General features: G+C 44.3%; 3 protein-coding genes across 4 annotated transcripts; 1 reads left to right on the forward strand and 2 right to left on the reverse strand.

The window, feature by feature from the left end:
- Nucleotides 1–7,252: 7,252 nt before the first annotated feature.
- nr0b2a (nuclear receptor subfamily 0, group B, member 2a) lies at nt 7,253–8,508 on the forward strand. The gene is made up of 2 exons (XM_082552829.1): nt 7,253–7,854; nt 7,970–8,508. The coding sequence occupies exons 1-2, from the start codon at nt 7,320–7,322 to the stop codon at nt 8,209–8,211; spliced, it is 777 nt and encodes a 258-aa protein (XP_082408955.1). The 5' UTR covers nt 7,253–7,319; the 3' UTR covers nt 8,212–8,508.
- A 2,623-nt stretch (nt 8,509–11,131) lies between these two features.
- On the reverse strand, nt 11,132–14,782 carry kdf1a (keratinocyte differentiation factor 1a). 2 transcript variants are annotated; one of them, XM_082550965.1, is made up of 4 exons: nt 14,688–14,782; nt 13,075–14,105; nt 12,592–12,666; nt 11,132–11,884 (listed from the first exon to the last, which is right to left on the reverse strand). In XM_082550965.1, exons 2-4 carry the CDS (start codon nt 14,084–14,086, stop codon nt 11,799–11,801), a joined length of 1,173 nt encoding a protein of 390 aa, XP_082407091.1. In that variant the 5' UTR covers nt 14,087–14,105; nt 14,688–14,782; the 3' UTR covers nt 11,132–11,798. The 2 variants fall into 2 exon arrangements, with proteins under 2 accessions (XP_082407091.1, XP_082407090.1); XM_082550964.1 differs by having other exon boundaries at nt 14,406–14,774.
- A 4,939-nt stretch (nt 14,783–19,721) lies between these two features.
- LOC309717919 (trophoblast glycoprotein-like) lies at nt 19,722–21,716 on the reverse strand. The gene is made up of 2 exons (XM_082552835.1): nt 21,455–21,716; nt 19,722–21,208 (listed from the first exon to the last, which is right to left on the reverse strand). Exons 1-2 carry the CDS (start codon nt 21,712–21,714, stop codon nt 20,245–20,247), a joined length of 1,224 nt encoding a protein of 407 aa, XP_082408961.1. The 5' UTR covers nt 21,715–21,716; the 3' UTR covers nt 19,722–20,244.
- Nucleotides 21,717–21,720: the final 4 nt, after the last annotated feature.

The raw sequence follows: 21,720 nt of genomic DNA on the forward strand, positions 1-21,720 counted from the left end.
CATCCGGCCCTGTATGCTTCAGGAAAAACTGAACAGGATGGAGGTGGACCCCTGCCTGGTGGCCTGGATCTCCGACTACCTCACCGACAGACCACAGTACGTCAGGCTGAAGGACATCACGTCTGACACTGTGGTCAGCAGCACAGGAGCACCACAGGGAACTGTGCTGTCCCCTCTTCTCTTCACCCTGTACACCTCTGACTTCTGCTACAACTCTGAATTATGCCATATTCAGAAGTTTGCAGATGACACAGCCATCATGGGGTGTATCTGGGATGATCAGGAAGAGGAGTACAGAAGTCTGGTGAGGAACTTTGTCGCATGGAGTCACACAAACCACCTGCAACTCAACACCTCAAAGACTAAGGAACTGGTTGTGGACTTCGGGAGGTCCAGAGAAGGTCCACTGCCGGTTCAGATAGAGGGGGAGGAGGTGGAGGTGGTCAACAAGTACAAGTACCTCGGGCTGTGGATGGACAATAAACTGGACTGGTCATGCAACACAGAGCACCTGTATAAAAAAATCCCAAAGCCGACTGTACTTCCTCAGGAGGCTGAGGTCTTTTAACATCTGCAGGAAGCTCCTGAGGATGTTTTACCAGTCGGTGGTTGCTGGAGTACTTTTCTATGCTGTGGTGTGCTGGGGGAGCAGCACAGCAAAGAAGGACTCATCCAGGCTGGAGAAACTGATCAGGAGGGCTAGCTCTGTGGTCGGCATGAAGCTGGACACTCTGGTGACAGTGGCAGAGAAAAGGACATTAAAGAAACTGATGGACATTATGGACAATGCCAGGCATCCTCTGCACACGGCCATTAACAATCAGAAGAGTCTGTTCAGTGACAGGTTGCTTCTCCCCAAGACAAGAACTAACAGACTTAAAAACTCCTTTGTCCCACACGCCATCAGACTGTTTAACTCCTCCCTGGAGGGGAGAGGAAACAGGAGGACAAAGGTGGGGGGAACAACTAAGCTGTAGTGCCTCTTCACCTCACTGTACAATACCTTGTGCAATACTTTTTGTAAATAGTCAACAGACTCAATACTTGAAATGTGCAATTCACTTGTATTTTTATTTTTTATTCCTATTTATTCTATTTATCCCCTTTGTATATTTTATTTATATTTGTCTCTGTATTTATATATGTGTGTGTGTGTGTGTGTATATATATATATATATATATATATATATATATATAACAATTCTGTAACTGTAACTTCGGTCGTTGCTGTGCTTTTTTTGGAAATCGAATTTCCCAGAGGAACCCACCCGAGGGATTAATAAAGTTCTATCTTATCTTATCTTAACCACCTTTTGCTGCAATTACAGCTGCCAGTCTCTACCAGCTTTGCACATCTACAGACTGAAATCTTTGCCCATTCTTCTTTGCAAAACAGCTCCACCTCAGTCAGATTAGATGGACAGCGTTAATGAACAGCAGTTTTCTTGCCACAGATTCTGGATTGGATTTAGATCTGGACTTTGACTGGGCCATTCTAACACATGGATATGTTTTGTTTTAAACCGTTCCATTGTTGCCCTGGCTTTATGTTTAGGGTTGTTGTCCTGCTGGAAGGTGAACCTCCGCCCCAGTCTCAAGTCTTTTGCAGACTCAAAGAGGTTTTCTTACAAGATTGCCCTGTATTTGGCTCCATCCATCTTCCCATCAACTCTGACCAGCTTCCCTGTCCCTGCTGAAGAGGAGCACCCACAGAGCATGATGCTGCCGCCACCATATCTGACAGTGGGGATGGTGTGTTCAGAGTGATGTGCAGTGTTAGTTTTCCGCCACACATAGTGTTTTGCATTTTGGCCAAAAAGTTCCATTTTGGTCTCATCTGACCAGAGCACCTTCTTCCACATGTTTGCTGTGTCCCCCACATGGCTTGTGGCAAACTGCAAACGGGACTTCTTATGGTTTTCTGTTAACGATGGCTTTCTTCTTGCCACTCTTCCATAAAGGCCAACTTTGTGCAGCGCACGACTAATAGTTGTCCTATGGACAGATTCCCCCACCTGAGCTGTAGATCTCTGCAGCTCGTCCAGAGCCACCATGGGCCTCTTGGCTGCATTTCTGATCAGCACTCTCCTTGTTCGGCCTGTGAGTTTAGGTGGACGGCCTTGTCGTGGTAGGTTTACAGTTGTGCCATACTCCTTCCATTTCTGAATGATCGCTTGAACAGTGCTCCGTGGGATGTTCAAGGCTTGGGAAATCTTTTTGTAGTCTAAGCCTGCTTTAAGTTTCTCAATAACTTTATCCCTGACCCATCTGGTGTGTTCTTTGGACTTGTTGTTGCTGCTGCCAATATTCTCTTAGACAACCTCTGAGGCTGTCACAGAGCAGCTGTATTTGTACTGACATTAGATTACACACAGGTGCTCTCTATTTAGTCATTAGCACTCATCAGGCAATGTCTATGGGCAGCTGACTGCACTCAGGGGCTGAATAATTACGCACACCCCACTTTTCAGTTTTTTATTTGTAAAAAATGTTTGGGATCATGTATGATTTTCATTCCACTTCTCACGTGTGCACCACTTTGCGTTGGTCTTTCTTCATGCAACAAGAAGAAATGGGAGTGAGACAAAACATGTTTATTGAAAACAACGCTTAAACTGAAACAAGCGGTTTTACAGCTGATGAAAGTTTAGGACCACGTGCCTTTAAAAGGCCAAATCTGTGCAGAAATGTGGATTCATTGACATTTTCTGTCAGGTAGTCACACTGTCATAACGTTCTGACGGCAAAGGCAAAAAAACGTTCTCTTTTTGAACGTGGTCGGGTTGTTGAACTGCACAAGCGGGGTCTCTCGCAGTGTGCCATGGCTGCTGAGGTAGGATGCAATAAGACAGTCATTTCTTAAATGATCCTGAACGTTATGGACCAAAAACGTCAAGTGGAAGACCCAAAAAAATTTCACAAGCACTCAGCCAGAGGATCCAGTTGACTGTCCATCAAGACGCTGGATGATCCTCGACCCAAATTAAGGCCGTTACTGGTGCCAACTGCAGACCCATAAACATCAGATGGCATCTGAGACTGAAGGGCTTCAAAAACAAAAAACATCAAAAACATCTTTAAAAAATTTTATTTCACTGCAATTTAAAGTTCAGTGTGTATATGTGATGGATGCATGCAACCACACAACTGAGATACTTAGGTAATATTCATTTGGTCTTTTGTCTTATGTTTATGTTATGCTCTAAAGCTTCTGTGATCATAAGTTAACTAATTTGATATTTTGAGTTTACCTGTAATGCATGACAGCACTAAGCTATAGCCCAAATGGTGGCATAGACTTTGCTTTGCATTGTTTGTTATTTTATATAGGTATGTTATATTGATTATATTTCTGCTCTTTCTGAGTTACCTGACCTCCGCTCCAGTCCTTCCTGGTTTGGCTGAAAGAGGAGGCTGAGGGTGGAGCTGGTTTAAATGCAGAAGCCAATAAAGTGGACTGGACCATCTATTGTGATCATGCAGGGGGAATGGGGTTCTTCTTGAATGATGGTTAGCTGTTATCTCTTTAGTTTTCACCTTTGGTGTATATAATGGTTTATTCATTTGCTATATAACTGGAGCTGTTTCTCATTTGGGCAGATCAGGTTGTTGAGGTATGTTTTTGTTAAGTGACTTTTGAGTAGCGTTAAGTTAAAGTCTTTTATGGGCCCACTTGGTTCTTAAAAACTTTATTTTTGTTATTTTGAATTTTTGTAATCATCTTGTCCTTTTTGGGGGTATAATAAAACCCTTTTTTTTTTTTTTTTTTTTTTTTTTTTTTAAGATTACATTTGTGCCTGTGTGTTCCTGGCTGCTTGATTCATGACAGTATATAAATGCAATTTCAATCTGAATTTTAATTGAGTGATTCTGGGGGTCTTTTTCGTCTCCTGAGTACGTGTTCCCATGAGGCCACCCTGTGTGAATCATCTTTGGGTTGATGACCTTATTAAAATGGAACCAGGCAAATGAACCTCTGTATTAGCAGTAGGTCAAGGCCAAAAGTCATGTTCAACACATGACGTCCATCATGCACCCACGTGGTAGCACGGAACGTTCAGTGGCCTGAAAAAACTGGAAGCAGTGGAAGTTCAGTCAGTCAGTGTTTTGGGAAAACTGTGAAGATGAGTCTGAGCGACTCATATTTCCACAAATCCAGTAATGCAATTACAGTAAAGTGTCCTAATAAATTATTTTAAGGTGCATGAATATTGAAGATATTAGGAAAACAGTCTTCAGCTCCTGTCTATGACATCATCACCATCTTGCTTCCCTTTACTCCGAACACAGTGGTTGTTCTACTTATAGTATGAAGGACGTTTCGTTTTACTGTCCTGGCAGAGATAAACGTCTGTCCTCCGTGCCCGTCTGTGCCTGCTCCAAACCTCTATAAACACAGGCCTTATCAAAACCATTTACAACTGTCAGCATGCTTGATGAAGCCTGAGGGCTGCTGAGTGCATTATAGGTCACTTCCCTGAAGGGAGCGCGCTCTTGAAAATAACCCCGTGCATCTTCTCGTGTTTTGAAGCTGTGGTCAATTTCGATTAGGCTTCTGTGAGTACGGACATCGTGTCCCATATGATTGATATGATACTGTCCATCATAATGAGATCACCCTGGGAAAAAAACAGGGCTGTTAAACATTTTTCATGTATTCTTTCAAGGAATGAGTAAAGGCATTGATAACATAAAACAAATATTCGGTGACTGGCGCTGCCAGTTGTGTCTGGTGTGTAATCTCTTTATTGCGGTCATTCACTTTATGGACTGACCTTGACACAGGTACCCTGCAGTTCAGATCCTCCTCTTAAACTTCCAGTTTCAAGCTTCTGGGTTTGTCAGGCTTTTTGGCAAATGTGTCACTAAATAACAATAAATAACGAGGATGGTACATCATATATGGTGGCACCCGGGATCACTGACTATCATAAATGTTTTACTGTCTATAGTTCATGGCACTGGATGTTCAAACCAGAGGTCTTCCACATTGGGTTGTTTGTTTATTTCTTACGATAATAAAATCATTTTCTTATCGGCCCCAAAGCTCGGTGCCAGGTACGGGGTAGATAACAAAATAGGATAAATGCATTTAAATGACAAGTGGAAAAGTGTGCAACATGTTACGGACACCATGAACTCCACGTACAGGAGTTTGTTGTGCTCATTTCAAGTTTCAGAAACTTGAAAAGAAAATTCATAAAAGTTAGTTTGATATATGAAGAGATATACGAATGTCACAGACTGAAGTAAGATCAACCTCATGGGGACAATAATTTGCCATGGCCAGTACAAATGTTTACTAGATTTTTTTTTTGCAGTACAGTAGTACAGCACGTATCAGGGCAATCAGCGTAAAGTCTGCACACCACAGCCAGGGCTGGAAATTCCCTTCACAGTACACAGGAGACTGATCTGGATTTCTTTTATATTGACTTGAGAATATTTTTTAAATAGTTGTGTGTGTGTATTTGTGAAGATATAAGACACACAATTTCCAATTTTATCTCAACACACAATGATAAAGAACACTTGAAATGAAATGAATAACTTCCAAGGTCAATTTTAAGTAAATCCCTACATACATCTGAAAAAAACAAAACACTTAAGCCTCAAATTATAAACCAAATCCCCCAAAAATAAAACTCACAAAGGTAAAACCAATAACAAACAATAAATAACAGTTTTATGCAGGTGGTTTTGTGTTTAATTGTGAAAAATAATTGTTTTGGGGGTGGTGGGAGAAAAAAAACGTGTGTAGCAGTTGTGTCAGTAGAGCGGTTTCTCACACATTCGTTTCTTGTTTTCTTATTGAGTGGATGGGGCAGAGCTGGAGGGCTGCAGGTACGGTGCAGTCTACTTCTTGGGTGCAGGCTGAAATATCTCAGCGGTCATTTTGCACAGATGCTGTGGATTCTCCAGCTAATAGATAAACGGCTACGCACCCACTCCAGTCGCCTCAGAATCATCATAATCACCTGACCCTGCTTTAATAGTAAGTCCCCGTGTTTCACAAAGCTTGACCTGTGATCTACTAACCAGTTATCTCTGCCTGTTCCCAAACTACAGATTAATCTTTACAGGAGGGAGGGATTCTCGAGACTGCCAGAGATCTGGACTTTTAGTGGCGTCGGTCTTTTCATTGGAACATCCGTTACAAATACAAAACATGAAATACAATAAAAACCACTGGGCAGCTGCAGATCCACCAGTCTGGGTGTCAAAGTACTCCTGGGTGATATACTGAATCCTGAGTCCTCCCTGATGTATCCATTAGAGTGTGAGTGGGTGTTTTAGGCACAGATAATAGTGCTGTGTGGATGTGTGAGACTGTAGAAAGCAGTTTGAATTTGATTTCAACTGATCTATGCGAGTAAAAGTCCATTTACCAGTGTGTGATAGTGCTGAAACGCTATTTCTGTACCATAAATAGAACCATATTCAAGGTTGTCCTGTGGCACACAAGAAGGTTTTCTAGCTCTTCTTCACAGGTTTGTGCAGAATTTGCGTTTTCACTGGATGCTTGTAGTCTTTACATTGCAATGTGGCAGTGAAAATAAATGTCTGCTCTATCAAATACATGTCCAACTTTTCAACCCTTGTGAGCTGGAGGAGGCTGAATTACACTTCTCTTATATAAAGCTTCCTCTGGTTAAAATCACAATATAAATAGTAATAACTCAGCTTGTTTAAAAGTCAAGATTCCTTGCCAAATAATTCGGTTTTATTTATATAGTGCCAGATCGCAGCAACAGTCGCCTCAGGGTGTTTTACATTGTCAGGTAAAGACAATAACACCAAGGTGGCTGTTTACAACCAGTTTCCACTAAATTAGAGTATTAAAATAAAATTGTCTTCTGGGATTTTACTCTTTTATTTGAAGTTATCTCGCAGGTCAGTGACCCAAGTCTACTTTGGCCTGTTTCCAGTATTACAGGTGTGAGCTAGCAGCAAGCAGGGGCTCACTGTGGGGCTGATTACTTTTGCAGTCCTTGGTAGCTTGGTACTGCCTGGGTTAATGACACCGGTTACAAGATAAGACCCAGCCCTCTTGATAGCCAGACTTTACATCAGCAGCTCCTTTTCATTGAGAAAAGCTTATCAGTTTCCCAGGGTTGTTCCAGTCACCTGGCAGAACACACAGTTGTTTTTCATATGGAACGTATTGACAAGTCAAAGTCCACTAAAGCAGGTTGGGCTGGCCTTATAAATAGAGGGAGACTCCAAGCAGCAGCAGCAGCTGTGCTCACAAGCGCGTGAAGAGGCCATCCTGCGAGAGGATTCATTTAACTGCCCACACAATCTGTGACTCGGTTAAAATGGACAGCGCGTGTTGTTGTTCAACCAGCAGTGATAGGACTTCAAATCCTATCCTGTACAACATCCTGAGCCAAATGGATGGCAGCAGACCAAGCCAAGGCAACTTCAGCTACAATTCAGTGCGTCACAGATGCAAATGTGAGGCGCGACGGACAGTGTGCTTGAAAAGGCCGTCGGAGATTTGCAAAGAAGCTTCGGCGGTTCTGGTAAAAACCCTAAATTTCATGAAAAACTTGCCCGCCTTTAACCAGCTGCCTCCAAACGACCAGTTCGCCCTTCTGAAAAGCTCCTGGGCGCCACTCTTCATTCTGGGTCTGGCCCAAGAGCACGTGGACTTTGAGGTGATGGACATCCCCACTGATAGCATGCTGAAAAAGATCCTCCTGAACAGACCTGAGAACCCTGAGGTGGAAAGGGAGCAGCCCACTATGGCCGGTGTCAGCAAACTCGTGTCTTGCCTCAAAAAGTTTTGGAGTTTGGATTTGAGCCCCAAGGAGTACGCATACCTCAAAGGGACCACGATATTTAATCCAGGTATGTATTCGAAGTGTTCAGCTTCAGCTTTCTCTGGTCAGTTTTCAGTGGTTTAATAATGGTGTGCAATATTAAGCATTCATGTAACTTTACAGTTTTGTTTTTCCACCGACAGACGTACCAGATTTGAAGGCAGCCCTGTTTGTGGAAGGCTTGCAACAGGAAGCTCAGCAGGCCTTAAGCAAGGTGGTTCAGCTCCTCCACCCAGGGGACGGGGACCGCTTTGCTCAAATCCTCCTCACAGCCTCCGTGTTGCAGAGCATCACCCCCAGCCTCATCACTGAACTCTTCTTCCGGCCTGTGATAGGACAGGCGAACCTGCTGGAGCTGCTGGTGGACATGCTCTTCTGCAGATAGGAGCAGTGGATTTTAGAGCTTTTCCGTCTTTGTGAAATGAAGGATTGCCTGATGGTGGGTTGCTCTAAAACACATTTACTATTAAACAAAACTCAAAGAAAACAAAAACTGTGAATTGTTGAAGATGGGGTTATGAACTGCTTACACTGAAAATGATGCCGAGGTCACTGAAGCCCAGTCTGACAAGATTTCGTCCAACTGAACTGGATTTGACTTTCTACATTAGGACAGAGTACCTACTGCCCATGTATTTGCGTGATCTCATGACGGGAGCTCTCTGTTGTAAATAATTATTGTTTGCATTTACAAAACTTTTCAAATAAATCTATTTTTTTACACAAATGAAGAGTGAAATTGTGTGTCGGTCACCTGAAAAGGGAAGTTTGTAATATATGTACCAGCTGGAACATCTGGTACTAACAGTCTGGTTTGAACATTTGACCCCTGCACTCCATTGGCAGGCCCATCAGTGATATGTGCAGGACAACATGACACATTAAATTCTTGTTGTTGCCAGAGCTCTTAAAAAGCAAATACCTTGAAAATGGGAGTAAAAGGATGATTTTGGGGTGATGGGGTGGCTGTAGCTCAGGTGGCAGAGCAGAAGGTCATTTTTACCTAAAAAACCTCTGCATTAAAATGTCAGGAAATGTTTTACATGTTACATTTAACATGAGTGCTTATTGATTTTAAATAAATTAACAGCTAGTAGACTTTCTTGAAAATAGGTTTAGATAACTGTATTACAGAAAAACAAATAGTATCTGAACATATTAAAATAATAGGAATAAAGAATTTTACACTGCTTTAACAAATTAAGATCTTAACGAAGCCAAAAAAATAGAAGAAAAAAAGCATTTACAAAGAATATCTCAGTTCTCTGTGTGAAAATGTCCTGTTGATAACAAAGGTCAGAGGAGAATGACCTTCGATCTGACAGGAAGGCAACAGCAAGTAAATAATCAGTTATTATTATTGCCAAGCTGTGCAGAAGAGCTTTTCTGACAGCACTAAAAGCAGCAGAAGAAGAAGATGCAGAAAGACCACACTGAGTGCCACTTCTGTCTGCTAAGAACAGGAAAATAAAGCTACACCAAAGCTGGACAATAGAAAACTAGAAAATGTTGTCTGGTCTGATGGGTTTTAATTTTTGCTCCAATAATCAGGTGGTAATGTCAGAAACGACATTCAGCTTTGAGCTGAGGCTGCTGGTGGTGTGATGGTCTGGAGAATACTCTCTTGGCACACTTTGGACCCATACCAGTGAGCATCGTTTAAAAAACCACAGCTTACCCGTTGTTGCTGAGCGCAGCCATCCCTTTTTGACCACAGTATGCCCGTCTTCTGTCGGCTGCTTCCAGCAGGTTAACACACCATGTGACAAAGCTCACATCATTTCAAACGGCTTTCTTTAACATGAAAATGAGTTCACCGCAGTCAAATCCCCTCCATAGTCACCAGATCTCAATCATATTGAGCATCTTTGAGATATGGTGGAATGGGAGATTTCCATCGTGAATGTGCAGCTGACAAATGTGCAGCAACTATGTGATCTTATTATGTCAGTGTGGACCAAAATCACTGAGTTTAGATTGCTGCATGAATCTCTGGAGAGCATGAAAATGATTCTATTGGTGGGAGGAAATCAAAAAAAGAGCTTTTAGGGGATATAACACATTTATTTATTCATTATAGAATAGGTGGGGGAATGACAGCTTAGAAAGGATTTATCAGGGGTCATAAATATATCCATGTTATTATTAGTTATGTATCTTGACCTGAGGATGGAGACACTATGTTTAAATGTGGCAGCACAGTTTTATACGCAGTCTACGTAATGCTTTCTTTTTTCTCTAATGGTTCTCTGTCCCCCTCTCATGGAAAACTGTGGAAGTCACACATTTTCCCAACAGAGAGAATCATAAAAATTGAGCCTGAACTTTATTGCGTTTGCAAACCCTTATGAGTGCAAAAGCCTCACTCGGAGTGATTTTAAAGGTTCAGCACCTGAAAGCAGCCGAGGAAAAACTTAAAAGGCTAAATCAGCTGAGACGGGAAACTCTTGACTGGTTCTTGGAGATCTGCAGGCTGCATCACTTATGGAGCAAGCTCACGATTGGTCTTGTCCTGTGGTATGTTAGTTGTGAAACTGTGAGCCTTTACATGACACCTACATACAGGTAAAACAGGAATGTGCTGGTGGGGGAGTGAGCCAGAGGAAATGGGGTTACACAGGCCAAATGCAACACACACAGAAACAACTTGCCTAAAACAAAAAAGCTGTGTGTGTGGCGCTGAAGAACAGATAGTTAGGAAGTGTAATTGTCTTCATGCAAGATTTTACTGGGTTTTGAATAAAAACAAAATAGTTTCAGTAACTTTGTTTGTGCGTTTTCTCGGTGCAATTTTGGCTACCGGTTTAACCCCCCGCCCCTCGTTTTAAAGCAGTAAGTCACAGCTGGAAACAACTGTACAAGTTCCTAAAATAAACAAAAGATAATGATTATTGACAGATGCAGCTTCATCTGTTTAACCCAAATTTGAACCGCTTCAAGAAAATTAGGCTGACTTTCTGCACTGTTCCTTCGCCTTTGCCATAAATGACAAAGACAAAGCCGTGGATTTTATTTCCTTTCTGTAAGAACCAGCCAAACGAGTTCCTTCTTTTGCTGAGGGCGGAAAAAGCCTGCCTGCTGTAACACAGTGACCTCGGGGAGATGAGCCTGACAACAATAATCCCAGAGATAAAGAGGAAAAAAATAGGCTGAAGAGAGAGTGCCAGAGAAGCTCGTGATGGTAAAGACTTGTTGATATACATGAGCAAAATCATTTGCTGCCAAACAAATGGAGCTGCTTTATATACAGAGAGAGAAAGACTTCCAGATTTAGACTTTTGAATAAACACAAGCATAAAGAGGAATGGAAGTTGTTTTTTTTTTATTATTTTGTTAAAAATATGACTTAGTAGCTAACAACATAAAATAAAATAAAAATGTGGACAAACACCACATATGGTTTTAAAAAAACCACAAAGTAACATCGACAGAAGGGTATTTACAAAATATGGCTAATACAAATTTCAGGTAAAAAACTCATGTCTTAGGGTTGTGGGGAAATGGCAGGAGGTCGACAAGCTCATACACACATACGGCACATGCACAACAGCTAGCAAAAAAAATGAAGATAAAAACAAGAACGAGGACGGCTCTGTTCAAACGTCTGCCTCTTTCCTATGGCATCCTGTTGAGTGGAGTCACTTTTTTCATCTTTAAACACTGCACAGAAAAAATACATAAAAACCTATATCTCCTAACGTGTGTGTGTGTGTGTGTGTGTGTGTGTGTGTGTGTGTGTGTGTGTGTGTGTGTGTGTGTGTGTGTGTGTGTGTGGAGGGGAAATAGGGGGGGAGAGTCTCCTCAGTGGGTCTTTTGCTTGAAACATAAAGATGCTTGAAAACAGCAGGTAGTAGCTGGACCACTTAAAGGCAGAAGTACAACCACCCGGGGTAAAAGGTGCTCAACTTGGTAACAGCAGGAGGATGAAATAGCCCATGTAACTGGCTACATCTCATTGTTTTTGTTTGACTTTTAGAGAATCAGAGGAGCGCCTGAGGAGTAGGTTTCAGCGTCGTGGTGGTACGCCGAGTAGGCCGTAGTAGTGCTGGAGGAATATGCTGCAAAAAGACAAAAAGGAAAAAAAGGAAGGATTGTTTAATGCAGTGAGGTTAAAAAGCATAGCTCTAGTTTCATTTATCCTTAAGCGAAAAAACCTGGACAAACCCAGGACCCGGACACGTTCCCCGAACACAGAGTTAAAGTTGTGAAAACACGGTGTGGCGTACCCTCATTCACAGATATGTAACAGGACACCCGTCCTTTTACCAACCTCTTCACCGAACAACAAGAGAGAGAGAGAGAAAAGAGGAGCCTAGTTTACGTAATCCATCTGTAACCCAAGTTGGTGAAATTACTTAGCAGATCTGGGAACATTATGTGACATATATTTAATGTGACTTGATCTGCTCATCTAGCAGGTGGTGTAGCATTACCATGGAGCTGGAGGGCAGGCAGATAGGTAGGTGTTAGGTGAAAGAATATGCAGGGAATGGAAAAAGGGCAGGAATGCGGTGCTTTCACTGCTAGGAGAGTGGGATGTGACTGAAAGGTGGAGGAGGAGGAGGTGAGAAAACGCCTACAGCTGCACAGCTACAGCACACACACACAGAGCAGGCTGGTTATTACACCCAAATGCCCAGGATGGACTGCCAAAGTCAAGCAGAATTACTTTATTTACTCCCGAGTATCTTAATTCCACACGAAACCAAAAGAAGACAGACTCATGGGAAATCCCCACACACACCACCCCCGCGCATGCACTCACTTCGCCCGCTGTAATTTCTCATCTTTCTCGCCAGCTCGTCTGATGGCGTCTGCTCCGACACTTTCACCTCTGGAACTGTAGCGAAAGGCAAAAAAACAAAGCAAAAACAAAGACAAGACAAAATGAACGCAGGCAAGAGAAAACAAACAGAGATCCAGCAAACGTTATAATTCATCCGGTCATCTCTGTTATCGTGCTTGAGTTTAGCAGACGCCGCACCTGCATCGACTTGCCTCAGATTAAGCGATTGTTATGAGGCTACTGCATGTAAAATACCTGGAGTTTTAGAGCTCGCAGCTACGAGGCAAACAAAAGAGCTTCAGCCGGTGTTCCAACAGACTCTATGAGTCATTAAGAAAAGATGGGTCAGATGATTGGTATATTTGGTATGTTGCTGCAAGGTGCTGGTGAGCAAGGCTGTCTTGTGCATTATAAATATTTACACAGCTCTAGCAAGAAAAAAAGAAAAGAAAAGATTCTTACAATCACTGCTCATGAAGGTGTTTGTCATGGTCTCGTTGCCACTGTCGGGGAGGGTCCCGTCCCTCCTGCTGTTATGATGCTGCCCGGTCGACAGGTAGCCCTTGTTCCTTTTGCCCTTCCGCGTGCTGATGCGGATGACCCCGTGCACCAGCTTGCACTCGGCCTCTTGCTCCTCCAGGTTGTAGTCCTGAGCGATGCTGTAGATGAGCTCGCTGATCTCGTTGGTCTTGCGGGAGAAGGAGGAATCAGAGGTGCACTTGGCCAGCTGGTCAATCTGATGCAGGGCGTAAAGCTCCAGCAGCTTCTTGGTGATCAGAGAGTCAATGTCTTTGTCGCTCTGCTCATCCAAGTCGTAGTCCTCGTAGGATATAAGGCTGGTGTTGCTGACCGGCCGCTGGTTATCCCCTTTACCTGATGCGCGACCCCGTTTGGGGTCAGCAACTGGGTACTTTACCTTCTGACCTGCTATGTGCACATCTGGGTAACGGAAACTGTCATTCAGGGGCAATCTGGGGGTCTTGGGCTGCTTATTATTGGGCTCCAAAGACATGCCAGGGGTTTTCATAGCTATGCCGTTAGGAGGTCGAGGGTCACCGACCGTTTTGGGGGTATGGTCTGTGGAGCTCTCGTTAACGGGGAGGCAGGGCTCCCGGGTGCCATAAAATCCACAGGTGAGAACACAACAGATAAGAGCCTTACAGCTACTCCAGCCCATAGAGGCACAGGAGCCACAGGACTGCCTGCTGCTCGGCACGCTGTCTGCCGACCCCGGAATAAATCCTATTGTCTCTGAACCCCTTCCTGTGCCGTTTCGAGGGTGGCTTCTTCCTCGACCATACCTGCCCTCTGAATAGCGGGAGTGGTCTCGTAGTTGCTCCCCATGAGGATCCTTGTAGGAGTCTTGGCTGGTCGTGCTGTCCCTGGATATAGTCCGGTTGGGTCGATGGTTGTCCGCCCTAGAGCAAGAGTTGGGGTACTTGTGGCGGGGAGCCCCTGTGCTGTGGCCAGGCATGGCTCAAAAAGCCTGGGACCTGGAGGAGGAGGAGAGGACAGATTAGTACAACCTCCATAAAACCCCCAAAACACATTGAACTAAGCTGCATTTAAAGCTGAAGCAGGAAAAACATAGCTTTCAGTAAAGTAACCTAACATGAAGCTCGGAGAGTGTAAATAAAGCTGAGTGCTCTGATTTCTATCTTAACAATAACTTTCGTCGCACCCTTGGTTTTTTTTTTTCTTGCCTAATAGTGCGCGCGGAGGAGAAAAGGTGAGACCAAACCTCATTCAACATCCAACTGTTTTTCCATTTTACTTGCAAATCGTCCACTTACCGCATAAGAGGAAACACTTTTATCCCAGACAACTTGTTCAACGAGCAAAGTGCGGAAGTCTTAGAGAGAAAAAAAAAAACTACGCTAACGCTCCAAACGGAGAAAACAAAACCGCCTACAGATTTTTAGGTTTGTGTACTTAAGCAAAGTTTGCAAACCCAAAACAGAGTCCGGCAGTCCGAGGGGAAAAACACAGCTCAGCTCATCGAGGTCGTTTGTCTTTCAGTGAAAAGAAGTTTACAGTCTTGCGTTGCCGAGAGTCTCCCAATGTTTGGCTATTACCTGCGGCTACAGCTAATCCCAGATCCTACACCCACCCACAGGTGAGTCGTGACGTCACACGAGGCGGATTTGAACGTGCAGGGGACGGAACGAGAGATGTGGGGAGGAAAGAGGGGGCGGGGGGTGATACGAGGGGAAACTATTGCATAATAACGTGTATGTTTGTTTGTTTGTTTTTTAAAAATTCCATAAAAATGTGTCGGATTTCTTTCAGTTTAAAAATGTTTAAATACGCATTTCGTGAATTATTAAAGAGTTCTTAAAGAACAGGAATTTAACACTTAGAGTCCCCCGAGAGCAGCCATTTGGCTTTTCTACCTTTAAAACCCGCCTTCCAGCCAAATGGCTGGTAGGTGTTTAGCTAGGCTTTAGCTTCAGCCAAGTGGAAGCTAAATTGGCTGGTCATTCATATGTAAATTAGGTTGTTACCTGAGAATTCTGGAGGGGAGTGGGGGTGTGTGAATGAGGGGGTGGGGGAGCTGCTAAAAGCTGTGAACTTCCTTTTGTGTTCGTCTTGATGCATTCTCAATCATCCAGGGAAATAAATCTCCAAAAGTCACCAACTTGGAGTGGTTAGTTTCCTGAGCCACAAGGAAACTTGGAGTGTTTCAGTTTGCCATCTTAGGGAGAAATCAACACACATGGGTGTATTTCCTTTGTTGCTGAGATTTATTGATAAAAACAGTACAAAAAACCAACCATTTGTACACATATTTACAAATAATAATAAAAAGTGAGTGAGTACATTTCAACATTTTCAGCAATCACTCACAATCCTGGCACTGCCATGGTATCTGTAGTCTGCATTGAACAGCTTGAACATTACACATGTAGCTCAGTTTAAAGTTCATTCATTACAACAAGAAATCATTATTCAGTAAAATTTTATAACGTGCGTTATACTCTAAAGTAAATACCCTAGAATAATAGACAGAAAACTCCTGTATGAGGAAGCACTTGGTGAAAGTGGAAATAAAAAACTCCCTTTTAACAGGAAGAAACGTCTGGCAGAATGAGGCTCAGGGAGGGTGGCCAGTTGGGGATGAGGGAAGGAAGACAGGATAACAGACACACTGTGGAGGAGAGCCAAAGATTCATAATAACTAATGATTAAATGCAGAGTGGTGTATAAACACATAGTGAGTAGAAAAAGCGAGTGAAGCTTGATGAAGAATATTTCATTAGCCTCCATAAAAAGTATAATGGAGAAAGGAATATGGGAACAAAATTAAAACAATAAAAATAAAAGGCAAGTTTATTTATTTAATATATGCTGCTTTACTCAAACTGAATGTGCTTAAGACTAAACATAAAAGCATAAACGCCTGTGTAGGTTTACAATGCCTTAAGGCAGAGATTCAGGGGGCATTTTGCAGAAATAAATAAAAGAAAGTCCCAGCAAAACTTCACGTGAGTGGTTTCTACAATGAAAACAGATACCTTCCTGGGATCTTCCTTTCCAATGTACGATCACTCAGGAATAAGACAGACGAACTGGCCCTGATGAGAAGCATGAACAGAGACTTTGCCTCCTCCTGTGTGTTATGTTTTACGGAGACGTGGCTCTGTGAGGACATCCCGGACAGCGCGCTCAAGCTGGAGGGCTTTCATCTGCTGCGCGCGGACCGGCAGGCCGCTCTCTCCGGTAAGACCAAAGGTGGAGGTGTCTGCTTCTACATTAATAGTGGCTGGTGCACAGATGTAACAGTGATTGCTCAGCACTGCTCTTCCTCTCTGGAATACCTTTTCATTCACTGCAAACCGTTTTATTCTCCGCGGGAGTTTGCTTCATTCATCCTGGCCGCTGTTTACATCCCGCCAGATGCGGATGCGCAGGCAGCTCAGTGCGCACTCGCGGAGCAGATTCTCCACACGGAGCGGACATTCCCGGACTCTCTCATCATTGCTCTTGGGGACTTTAACAAAGCCAATCTGAGCCATGAGCTTCCCAAATACAAGCAGTATATTAAATGCCCGACCAGAGAGGAGAGGACATTAGACCACTGTTACAGCACGATCAGCGGGGCCTATCGCGCGGTGCCCCGCGCTTCACTCGGACTTTCTGACCACGTCATGATCCACCTAATCCCCGCGTACAGACAGAGGCTGAAGCTCTCCAAACCTGTCGTGAGGACCAAAAAACTGTGGAGCAACGAGGCTGTGGAGGAGCTTCGCACGTGTTTGGAGACCACAGACTGGGACACATTGAAGGCTGCTTCTAACAGCTTGGACGAGTTTACGGACACTGTCACCTCCTATATCCACTTCTGTGAGGACAGCATTGTGCCATCACGCACCAGGGTGAGTTATAACAATGACAAACCCTGGTTTACTCCTAAACTCAAAAAGCTGTGGCTGGAAAAGAGAAAGGCGTTCAGAAGCGGAGACAGGGACTGCTACAGAGAGGCCAAGTACAGGTTCACTAAAGAAGTGGACATTGCCAAACATCAGCACTCTGAGAAGATGCAGCAGCAGATCTCAGAGAATGACTCGGCCTCTGTGTGGAAAGGTTTTAGGAATATCACAAACTACAAGCCTAAAACCCCCCCCACTCCACTGATGACTTGCTCTTAGCCAACACCCTTAACGACTTCTACTGCCGTTTTGACGAGCCATCAGGCAGCCTTCACACCTCCAACGGCCCCAACAATAGAGGCACTTTGGACACTCATTCCCCCACCTCTCCCCCCTCCACAGAGCCATCACCACCTTCAATCACTTCACCTGCAACACCCCCCTCCTCACCCCACACAAAAGAGGATTTCACACCACCTCCTCCCACCACAACTCTTCATATTCATGAAGCAGATGTGAGGAAGCAGTTTAAGAGTCTGAATGCTCGAAAAGCTCCCGGCCCAGACGGTGTGTCTCCTGCCACCCTCAGACACTGTGCAAACGAGCTGGCCCCAGTGTTTTCTGGCATTTTCAACTCCTCACTGCAGGCATGTCATGTGCCTGCCTGCTTCAAGTCCTCCACCATAATCCCTGTCCCCAAGAAACCTAGGATCACTGGACTAAATGACTACAGACCCGTGGCTCTGACATCTGTGGTCATGAAGTCATTTGAGCGCCTAGTTCTCTCCCATCTCAAGACCCTCACGGCCCCCCTCCTGGACCCCCTGCAGTTTGCATACAGAGCCAACAGGTCTGTAGATGACGCCATCAACATGGCCCTACACTTCATCCTGCAGCATCTGGACTCCCCAGGAACCTACGCCAGGATCCTGTTTGTGGACTTCAGCTCTGCCTTCAACACCATCCTTCCAGACCATCTCCGAGACAAGCTTTCCCAGATGAATGTGCCTAATCCCATCTGCCGGTGGATCACTGACTTCCTGATGGACAGGAAGCAGCACGTGAGGCTGGGAAAGAATGTCTCGGACTCCCGGACCATCAGCACCGGCTCCCCTCAGGGCTGTGTTCTTTCTCCTCTGCTCTTCTCCCTGTACACCAACTGCTGCACCTCCACCCACCAGTCTGTCAAGCTAATCAAGTTTGCAGATGACACCACCGTTATCGGACTCATCTCGGACGGGGATGAGTCTGCCTACAGGAGGGAGGTTGAACGTCTGGTGTCCTGGTGCAGCCACAACAACCTGGTGCTGAATGCCCAGAAGACAGTGGAGATTATTGTGGACTTCAGGAAGCACACAGCCCCACTCCCCCCCATCATCCTGACTGACACCCCCATCACCTCTGTGGACTCGTTCCGCTTCCTGGGTACCACCATCACCCAGGACCTGAAGTGGGAGCCCACCATCACTTCTGTCATCAAGAAAGCCCAGCAGAGGATGTACTTCCTGAGGCAGCTGAAGAAATTCAACCTGCCAACACGGACGATGATGCAATTCTACACCGCAATCATCGAGTCCATCCTCACCTCCTCCATCACCGTGTGGTACGCTGGAGCCACTATCAGGGACAAACAGAGACTGCAGCGTGTTGTGCGCTCTGCTGAGAAGGTGATTGGCTGCAGACTCCCATCTTTGCAGGACCTGTACACCTCCAGGACACTGGGGCGTGCAGCTCGGATCTCAGCTGACCCTTCTCACCCTGGACACAGTCTGTTTGACCTGCTCCCCTCAGGCAGGAGGCTCCGGTCCATTCGCACCAGAACCTCTCGCCATAAGAACAGTTTCTTCCCCTCTGCTGTTGGACTCATGAACAATAACCGTATGACTGTTCCCACCACTAACACATGACCCTACGCTGTGTTCACTGCATCATTCCATGTTTGGCACTGATCACCACCTGCACTCATGTATATATCATGTATATATCTATCTACTTAGCACTTTTAATTCTTATTCTTATTTTTATATTTTTATGACAGTATGTTTGCACTGAAGCACCGCAGCAATTTCCTAATGTTGTAAACCTGCTCAACATTTGGCAATAAAACCCTTTCTGATTCTGATTCTGATTCTGTCTGATATTTAATGAAGTAGAAATGTTATGGGGGGGGGGAAATCATTTTCTATCTTTTGACGGTGTTTCTATCACTTTCTTTATTTGGTGTTGTAGGGCAGATTGTAGGCAACGTGTTTGTTGGCTAGAAGGCCGTAAAAGTGCAGATGATTCAGATCATTCTTAAGGATAAATCAAATGAGAGCGTCTTTGCAGCTTTCACATTTTCCAAAGCTGTCCGGTGGACCCTTGGTGGCCAGTTCTGCCCTTTAGGCTGTGTGCTTGACACCCCTGATAAACAGCCATGTGATGCAGGATAGCAGAGAATTTTTGTGTTTTAAATTGCAGCAGTGCACTTTTCTAATTTCTCTATATAAATCCTCTTTAACGTGCACATACAATGGGTAGAGAGCTCCGGCAGGGACACAGAGGTGCACAGCTGCAGAGCCAGCAGGTGTGTTTCCCGGTGATATCATTCATTCTGCCCTACTTTTTCCTTGTATAGAAACACTTAATCACCCACTCTTTGAATTGAAATAGTATGGCAATCTCACGTGGAGATATACATGAGCTTGTGTAGCAGTGCCTTCCTCACTACACTTACAATAAAACAGCACAAGAAATTAATTACATCATTTCTTTTTATTTCTAATTAATGTAAACACAGGTTTTTATATCATACCAAGACATATTCATTCAAATACAAATCGCATTATTACCGCTCCTATACAGATATAGGGCTGAGTAAATTTAAAGGTTTTGCTTTTTTTTACTGAAGAACACAGTAGAATAGACCTACCCTACCATTCACTGGTCATCTATAATTTATGTTATTTATGTTTTTCTTTATCTTCTGCTTACTGGAAAGATATTTCAGCTAATATAAAAGTAAAGAAAGCACACTGAAAAAGCTAACATCCATTTCCAAAGTAGCCTATGTGTAAGGTCCTTATAAAAATCTAGAAGAAAAACATACACTTACTAACTTACAAATACAAGAATCTAGAGTATCTACAACACAAAGGCACTTTTTTTTTAGGTTTCTAGGATGTAACTCCGATATGTACAGAATGCTCGAGACAAAATTGCAAATTTCCTCCTAAAACTATTTACAGCTACACCATAATATGTCAAATCATCAGTTAGTTTATCATAAGTTTAGAGGTGGGGAGGTTGTCAGCTGTTTGACTTGTGTTTTTGTGGGGGCAACAGAGGTGTCACTGGGCAGCTGCTGGGGCAGAGATATTCCTAACTGCCTTTGCGCCCTTCTGCTGTCTGCAGAAATGTGCCCCAGCCGAGGGTCCGAGTCAATCTCGTATCGGTAGTGATAGCCCTCCAGGACATCCTGACAAGCGTCTCTCATTTCATTGATCCACTTCTTCATACCTTTGCGATTCAGGTAGAGCACAAAGAGAAAAACCATGCCAACAAGCCCCAGAACCAGTCCCAGGAAGACATAAGAGGTCTGCAGGGTGAGATCAGCGACCTCTGCCAGGACTGGAACAACACACCCGATATCCTGGATGCTGAGCCCTCTTAGGCGGGCGTCAGTTAATGCGCCAGGTGAGGCACATCTCACGGCATCCACATCAACCTTAGCTCTCGATTTATTCAGCCACGTGACAAACTCATTGATCTCGCAGGAGCAGGTGTAGGGGTTGTTACCAAGCAGGATTCTGATGTCCCCAAGCTTGTCCAACTCCACCAGAGCATCGGTTCCGAATGTGCTGAAGGTGTTGTGCGTCAGGTCAAGCATCTCCAGGTAATTCATGCCAGAGAAGGTCCCACTGTAGACTGCCACCAAAGAGTTGTTGGAGAGGAAAAGCTGCTGCAGATTGGGAAGGTGAGAGAACATGCCCGGGGGAAGCAGCGCAAGCTTGTTCCCCGAGAGGTCGAGGCGGAGGAGCCCCGCGAGGCCCCCCCAGCGCAGAGCTGTGGTCAGGTCTGTAAGGGCAGTCAAGTTGTAGAGTGACTGGCTCAGGTTGAGCTCCTGAAGGGGACTACCAGGTATGCTGAGAGCCTCTGGATGGATGAGTGCCAGCTGGTTTCCACTGAGGTCCAGGAAGCGCAGGTTGACCAGGGAGGAGAAGGTGTGGGACGCCATCTCTGTTAACCTGAGGAGACGACTAACACTTTAACATCAGGTTTTAGACATCTGATTATATCCTCCTGCTTGGAAACAAGAAATGCTGGGAAACCTCACTGTACTATCAAGGTTAAAAAAAGAAAAACTCACAGAAACAGATCTTTATTTATTTATTTATTGTGTAAACATAAAGAAATAAACTATTCAAATACGGCTTAATACATACATGGTTGAAACTGAAAAAGAAACAAATAAAAAACACTGACATTCTCACCTGTTATTGGTTAAAATGATGTTAGTGACGTTCTCCAGCTCCGTAAACGAACTGGGTCCAATTTGGTGTATATTATTCCCTGTGATAATGACGGTCCTGGCATATCCTGGAATATTTTCTGGTGCTGTGAGCAGATCTTTAGAAACACATTTTACCGTGCGGATCACAGCGAAACACTCACAGCCAAAAGGACACTCCAAGCAGCGGCACAGAGCGCAGAAAAGAATCCCCAAAAACACAAAAACAGCAGAAAAACACATCTCTAA

Source organism: Aulonocara stuartgranti (assembly GCF_965226115.1).
Source record: "Aulonocara stuartgranti genome assembly, chromosome: 11".
NCBI classification, from domain to species: Eukaryota; Metazoa; Chordata; class Actinopteri; order Cichliformes; family Cichlidae; genus Aulonocara; species Aulonocara stuartgranti.

What these genes read in the sequence shown, in the direction of transcription:
- nr0b2a (XM_082552829.1), top strand. Translation starts at nt 7,320, where the DNA reads ATGGACAGCGCGTGTTGTTGTTCAACCAGCAGTGATAGGACTTCAAAT. An exon ending in GACCACGATATTTAATCCAG is followed by an intron (nt 7,855 to 7,969) that starts GTATGTATTCGA and finishes TTCCACCGACAG; the next exon opens with ACGTACCAGATTTGAAGGCA.
- LOC309717919 (XM_082552835.1), bottom strand. Translation starts at nt 21,714, where the DNA reads ATGTGTTTTTCTGCTGTTTTTGTGTTTTTGGGGATTCTTTTCTGCGCT. An exon ending in ATCATTTTAACCAATAACAG is followed by an intron (nt 21,209 to 21,454) that starts GTGAGAATGTCA and finishes TCGTCTCCTCAG; the next exon opens with GTTAACAGAGATGGCGTCCC.
- kdf1a (XM_082550965.1), bottom strand. Translation starts at nt 14,086, where the DNA reads ATGCCTGGCCACAGCACAGGGGCTCCCCGCCACAAGTACCCCAACTCT. An exon ending in CACCTTCATGAGCAGTGATT is followed by an intron (nt 12,667 to 13,074) that starts GTAAGAATCTTT and finishes CTTTCGCTACAG; the next exon opens with TTCCAGAGGTGAAAGTGTCG. An exon ending in GAGAAATTACAGCGGGCGAA is followed by an intron (nt 11,885 to 12,591) that starts GTGAGTGCATGC and finishes GTCTTTTTGCAG; the next exon opens with CATATTCCTCCAGCACTACT.